This window comes from Centruroides sculpturatus, unplaced genomic scaffold (genome assembly GCF_000671375.1).
Source record: "Centruroides sculpturatus isolate CEXI.00-Female unplaced genomic scaffold, Cexi_2.0 scaffold6, whole genome shotgun sequence".
NCBI lineage: Eukaryota > Metazoa > Arthropoda > Arachnida > Scorpiones > Buthidae > Centruroides > Centruroides sculpturatus.
Genome location: NW_019384869.1, coordinates 764,245 through 771,965, shown reverse-complemented (window position 1 = coordinate 771,965; position 7,721 = coordinate 764,245). Strand labels below are relative to the sequence as shown.

At 28.4% G+C, this 7,721-nt stretch overlaps 1 protein-coding gene across 1 annotated transcript in view; it reads right to left on the bottom strand.

The window, feature by feature from the left end:
* Positions 1-6,357, bottom strand: part of LOC111630844 — a 45,781-nt gene extending 39,424 nt beyond the window's left edge. Inside the window, exons 1-3 of the mRNA XM_023375007.1 lie at positions 5,704-6,357; positions 5,437-5,620; positions 2,919-3,079 (exon numbers count right to left, since the gene is read on the bottom strand). Of these exons, the coding sequence (XP_023230775.1) occupies positions 2,919-3,079; positions 5,437-5,620; positions 5,704-5,781 (423 nt within the window). The 5' untranslated portion in view covers positions 5,782-6,357. The remainder of the gene's footprint in view (positions 1-2,918; positions 3,080-5,436; positions 5,621-5,703) is intronic.
* Between the last annotated feature and the right edge of the window lie 1,364 nt (positions 6,358-7,721).

The following is a 7,721-nucleotide window of genomic DNA, read 5'->3' as shown; positions in this document are numbered from 1 at the left end:
GTAGAACTTCGGAGACATCATTAATATAAATAATTTTAATCGCCGTTGAATAAGAAATGTTTCTTTCACAAGAAATGTATAAAATTACAGTACTGTATTAGACTTACGGTACCTAATTTACATACTGACAGACGATAGTTAGCGTAAAAATCTCCGTAGCGTGGCGCCACGCTAGACGGCGGAAATTATATATTTAATTATAACAAAGTTACAATAAGTTAATATATAATTATATATACAGTACCTAATTTATATATAATTAATATATAATTATATGTACAGTACCTAATTTATATATAATTTATATAATACTGTCCAGACAATAGAAATCTCTCTGTAGTTGGCACTACGGACAGCGGGAAAGTAGTTCGGCTGCCCGATGATGTTTGAGGTAATTATAGGGAATTTTTACTATTTTTTATGGATACTGGTCACAATTTTTTCGTAGTTTTATAGGAATCGTAATTATAGGGACTGTAATTATAGGGGGGTCGACTGTATATGCTTTCCTGTAAAATAAATAGTTTACTTATGTATGAATCTGTAGAAATTGTCATTGAATCTTACTTATGATTATGTGCATTCTTGACTCAGTATGTTTGATCTTGCACCATCACACTGACAAGTAGTTGTATGACTGATCATGATCCACTTTTAATCTGTTGTTTTTGAACATTCATTTATGTATTCAGATTTTGCTTTGTAAATGGCTGTTTATTTAATGTTAGAATAAAAGTTTCACTCCATACAATACAGTCTGACAGTTTTCTTTCTTGTTATCTGTATTAATCCTTAACACATGTATACAGTGATTTCTTAATTTACATTTTTAAAATGTGCAAAATTAAAATAATTTACCAAATATTTGTCAAAAGCACTATGAAAGGCCAGCATGTTAGCTTACCATCTTCTCATTTTATTTTATTGAAGATTTTCTATTGTAGCTATTGATTGAAATTATTTGTTGATTGTCTATTGTAAGTGCATAATTTTTTACTTTTGTGTTTGGCTTTTACTTAAGGACTGTAATAATAGAAATCCATAAAATTCAAAAGATGTTAACTTTTTGTATATTACTTATAATTCTGTTTGTTACCATAGCAACAATTTCAAATAATTAAAATAAGAATGCTGTTATCAGTTTTACTAAAGTAAATATGCTAATGCTTTAAACAATGAATGAAATAGACCATCAAAAAGCAATTATTGACAAAAGCTGGAAAATCCAAAAAAATCAAGACATTTCATAGCAAAAGAGCTACAAATTTCCCAAAGTATGGTACATGGAGTGTATCATAAGACATTGTCTATTTTTCAAAAGTCATGTTCTGGTGGAAAATATGGTGCTTGCAATTCACAACTCAACCACAAAATAATCAAAGTCATTTCCAAAAATTGTAGTATGTCACTGAGAGATGTTGCAAAAAAATGTGAATCTAATCAATGGTTCAAAGGGCTAAGCAACATGCAAGTATGAGATCATAAAAAAAAAAAAAAACAAAAAATACCTAAAGTGACTAAAAAATAAGAGAAGATAATTAAAACTAGAGATCAAAAATTGTATTCTTTAATTGGCAGAAGAATGCTTGTTTGGTTTTAGACAATGAAACATAAATGAAGGATGACTTCTTAAGACTTCCAAGCACATGCTATTATACAGTGCTCGAAGGAGAAGTTATTCCAGAATCTCAAACATCAATCAGTGTCGAACAGTTTGGCTCAAAATATCTGATATGGCAAGCAATTTGCCAGTTTGAATTGAAAAGTGTATCATTTGTGACAAAAGAAAATATTACTGCTGAAATTTATATTAATTAATGAATGTTAAAAAAAGTCTTCTTCTTTTTTTAAGAAATCATGGTAGCCATACTTTGTTTTGGCCAGATTTGGCACAGCACACTATGCAAAATCCACAGTAAGTTGGCAGGAACAGCACAGAGTCAATTTTGTACCTACAGACATGACTCCACCAAACATACCACAATGCCAATCAATAGAAAGATTTTGGTATATTGTGAAAAAAGAAACTAAAAAATAAAAGAACAAACAGCAAAAGAGATTGAAAAGAGCAGTCACAATAACTGGAGGAAATACTGTCAAAAATCTTTTGAAGAGCATTCAAAAAGAATGGAGCAAAACTTAAATGTTATAATTATTTAAGTCTTAAATGTATTTTAAAAACAAACTTTTAAATAAAAGTGAAATGTTTCTGATTACATTACAAATAAAAAAGTTATTATCTTTTGAATTTTACAAATTTCTATTGTTACTATCTTTTTTATTTGGTAATGGTAAATTAGGATACAAGAATTACTCTCATAGTTGACATATTTTTTATACTTATTTACATTATAAACATCTGTAAGCCCAATAGTTCTATTAAAGCAAAAAAAAAAAAAAGCCAAATGATTGCCAGATTGACAATTTATCTACATTATTTAACATATTCGTTTTTACATAAATAAAACAAATATAATCCAAAATGGATTAAGTTTACTTCACCAATGTATAGCTGTAGTTTTTTAAAAATTGATTGGTTTTATATGTAACAACATTCTAACTAGAGAGAGAACTTAAGTTCCAAAATGCTTTTTGGTTAATTTTCATAATAATTGTAATTTTTAAATTATAGAGTTTTTATGATAACCATAGTACAATCAATGTTTAAATATTTGATTACTGGTGTATGATAAGCCCTAATTTATGATTTACAACTGTTTTGTTTATATAAAAACGAATATGTTAAATAATATTAACGTAAAGGAAAAATACAGAGTTATTAATAATGGCTTATTTACATTATGTGGGATATAAATTGTGTGAGACAGTGATGAAGGTTATGTTCCAGAATATAATCCTCATCACTGAAAATTTTAACTTATTTAATTAACAAATAGAATAAAAAAAAAAATGGTTACCAGAATATCTATATCACCAGATGTTAGAGCAAAGAGCTCTAATCCTATTATCCTTCCTATGGGAAATTTAGCATAATGAATATAAGCTTCAGTGTAATCTTGTTTCATGTCTAATGTCATTTCTTGTGGAATTGGAATTCCAAATGCAAATATATGTGGCCCTTGAAATAAAATAAATTTATATATTTTAAAATCATACAGAATAATTTATATTAAATTTCTTGAAATATTCTTGAAAAAAATGATACAATTCTAATTATTGAATGGTTCTATTACTAGTTAATTATGAAATAGGAAATTTTGAGATCAATCACTATGATAAATAAATATTTTAAAATTTTATTCTATTTCCTATTAATGAATACAATATAACAACAATAAAATCTTAAGAATAGACTTTTATTTATTAATTAATCAAAATCTCTAAAACTTACAAACTTAAAGACACTAACATAAAAACTTCAGTAAATCATTCTTATGCTTTACTGGAGTTCATTAACTTACATCAAGTATCATCTCAAGCATGGGGTGGTCATAAAGTAGTTCGACCAACTAGTAGTGATCTTGGGAGCAATGTTCCCTCTAAGCTGCGCGGCTGCATGGCCGCACACTGCTCAAATTGTTGCTACACACGAGAATTTATGAGCCGCACAGGCGAGCATGCACACCAATTTGAATTATTGTTTACTTATTTCTCATTCTGTCTGCGACATGATTATTGCTGCGTATATTTTGATTAAATACATTAAATCATTGACAAAAGATAATATTTTGTATAAAAGTATGTTTTAAAATGAATTTTAATTTCTACTTTATAATTAATTATTTAAATTTTTATAGGAAAAAATAAGTTTATATATATATATGCTCAGAAAAATTTTTTGCTCAGAGAAGTATATGTTCCGCTCATCTACAAAAATAATTAGAGGGAACATTGCTTGGGAGTAGGGAAAGCAAGGAATCCATTGAAACTTTTGCAGGACAAGTATAGGGTGATGTGCTTGTGAAACATGAAAATAGGGGTAGAACATGTAACACAGTTATAGTTAATTTAGCCATATATCAAAAATTTCCAATACAGCTACTTGAAATTTACAATGTCATGAGATTCTATATGATGGAAAACAGAGAATACATACATATTTGGTACCTTATTAAAGAAATAAACAATGAATAAATGCTATTTTCAGGAACCAAATAAATTGTTTTTAATCAGAAATGTTTTTGTTCTTTTATAAGAACATCCTCAGCAGAAACTCTTTTAAATTGCAATAGAATGCCTTTACATTCTAACATTAAAATAAACAAATTACAAAAAGTAAATAAATAAATAAATAAATTTAAAACTTAAAATTCTATAAAGTCCTATAACATAAATAATAGTTAAGTAAATTAATTAAATAGTACTTCTAAAAATTGAAATAATAAAAATAATGTCCGACTTCTTTTGACCTTGAACAACTTTCCACTCATTTTATCTCCAATTGCTTTTCTAGTTAAATCTCGATATCACTTTTTTACAAAAGAGTTGTAATTTTGAGAGTTTAAAATGTCAACCCATCTACAATCTAAAATCATGGCATCATTTGCATTAATTACATTACTTTTGCATGAAAAAAAATATATATATAAAACATTATTCTATTAACATATGTTTGTCTGTCCAGCTTTTTATTATAATAGGGTTTTCCAACAAACTTGTACTTCATTATCAAGTGCTCATTTTGTTAACGTAATCCATAAAGCATTGGAATGATGTGTTTCCTTATGGTGTTTTCCATTACACAGAATCTCATGACATTGTAAATTTCCAGTGTTAGTATTGGAAATTTTTGATATATGGTTTTCTACTCCTATTTTTGTGTTTTATGAGTAAATGCCAACCTATACTTATCATGCAAAAGTTTCATTGGATTCCTCACTTACTGTACTTCCAAGATTGTTGATAGTTGGTCAAGTTACTTTATGACCAGTTTGTACTTTCAGGCAGAAGCCAAGTTAATTCACTGTTGTTTCTTCTGGTTGCTCAAAAGTATTTGTAGAGGTGAGACTTGATATAAGTTAGTGAGTTCTAATATGATGTAAAACAGATTTTTAAGTTTAATAATTTGATATTTTATATACATATGTAAATATCTTTTATAAGCTATATTAAAGTTAAACAATTGCTAGAATAAATTGGGCTATATTACCACTACTATTAAATAATATTTAATTATTTAATAGTAGTGGTAATTATTTAATAAATGCATATTGATTTAATTATATTTATTAAATTTAATAAAGAGATGGCATCTAATGTCTACCTCTAGTGCTAAATTATTCAGTATTTAATTATTAAATTAATAGCAGTGGTAATATAGCTCAATTTATCTGACAATTGTTTGGCTTTGATATTTTATGTTCCCATGTTCTTAAAGTTATTTATTAACATGCAAAACAAATGTTGATAAGCTGAAAAAATTGCACAAAGTAAACAATACTTTTATTTAATAAATCAGTCATAAAACTTTTTTACCTGAGATAGCAGGAAAACTTCTATCTTCATAATTATCTGCCTTGAAAATTAAAGATAATGAAGAACCTCTCCATACTTTATATTTACAATCTGCTGTTCCATTTTTAATAATGATTTCTGTGCATTTTAATTCTACATCAATTGTGCATTCATCAATCTGTATCTTTTCTCTCTTGACTGAAAACTAAAAAATAAAGTAAAATAATCAACAATATTGCAAGTTCGTCCTTTGCCTTTGCCATACCACAGCAAAAATGAACTTCCTACTAAAAAGTGCTGACTGTTAGGCATCTTCTCACCTTCCATCATCAACATCTGTCTTCCATCTGAGTGTGCTTCTCTCATCCACTATGTACGTACACTTCCTTTGCCTTTGAAAAGCTATCAGACTAGCAAGGAGGTGTAGATATGTCATAGTCAAATTGCTCATAGAACTAAAAAACAATGACCACCAATGTAACCCACTATTGCTTGCCCATATCAACACTCAAGTCATCGGCTTAGTAGATTCTGTGGAATCATGCTTCCATAAACAGCACCCAAAAAAAGTTTCCAGTTGCTCAGTATGCAGAAATGTACCAAAGAAGCCTGTCATCTTAAAAGTATCATCTGTTGGGATGATATAGTTCCCCTGGACTATATGCAACCAGCCACCAAGTGTGGCCTGTCCTTCACTCCTCCCCCTAAGTTCTTACCAGAATGCATCATCCCAGAAGAAAAATACCTTATTGAAGATATGGATGAATTACATAAGGAATTTTACAGATGAAAAACTATCTCTACTGTCGGATGCCTCCCACCATCAAGAATCTAAGAAATGAATGAATTCTAACTACATCATCACCCTGAAAGCTGACAAATCTAAAGACATTGTCTGTATGTATAGTTCAACATATCACATATCCAGGATTATATTCGTGACACACACTGCTCTGTTGCCCCTGATAACTACTGTGGACTTGTTTTTTTTTTTTTTTTGGTGTGTTCCTGAATTAGGTTGGATTAATACGAGTGTAACAACTAGGACTATAGAATTGTAACGGTGAGAATTTTTTTTTATATGTGAAAAAAAAAAATTGTATCTGGTGATCTGTCATTATAATTGTATCTTGTGAACCGTCGTTATAATTGTATGAAAATATATGTATTTGGTCATATTTCTATAAACTTNTATATGTTCCGCTCATCTACAAAAATAATTAGAGGGAACATTGCTTGGGAGTAGGGAAAGCAAGGAATCCATTGAAACTTTTGCAGGACAAGTATAGGGTGATGTGCTTGTGAAACATGAAAATAGGGGTAGAACATGTAACACAGTTATAGTTAATTTAGCCATATATCAAAAATTTCCAATACAGCTACTTGAAATTTACAATGTCATGAGATTCTATATGATGGAAAACAGAGAATACATACATATTTGGTACCTTATTAAAGAAATAAACAATGAATAAATGCTATTTTCAGGAACCAAATAAATTGTTTTTAATCAGAAATGTTTTTGTTCTTTTATAAGAACATCCTCAGCAGAAACTCTTTTAAATTGCAATAGAATGCCTTTACATTCTAACATTAAAATAAACAAATTACAAAAAGTAAATAAATAAATAAATAAATTTAAAACTTAAAATTCTATAAAGTCCTATAACATAAATAATAGTTAAGTAAATTAATTAAATAGTACTTCTAAAAATTGAAATAATAAAAATAATGTCCGACTTCTTTTGACCTTGAACAACTTTCCACTCATTTTATCTCCAATTGCTTTTCTAGTTAAATCTCGATATCACTTTTTTACAAAAGAGTTGTAATTTTGAGAGTTTAAAATGTCAACCCATCTACAATCTAAAATCATGGCATCATTTGCATTAATTACATTACTTTTGCATGAAAAAAAATATATATATAAAACATTATTCTATTAACATATGTTTGTCTGTCCAGCTTTTTATTATAATAGGGTTTTCCAACAAACTTGTACTTCATTATCAAGTGCTCATTTTGTTAACGTAATCCATAAAGCATTGGAATGATGTGTTTCCTTATGGTGTTTTCCATTACACAGAATCTCATGACATTGTAAATTTCCAGTGTTAGTATTGGAAATTTTTGATATATGGTTTTCTACTCCTATTTTTGTGTTTTATGAGTAAATGCCAACCTATACTTATCATGCAAAAGTTTCATTGGATTCCTCACTTACTGTACTTCCAAGATTGTTGATAGTTGGTCAAGTTACTTTATGACCAGTTTGTACTTTCAGGCAGAAGCCAAGTTAATTCACT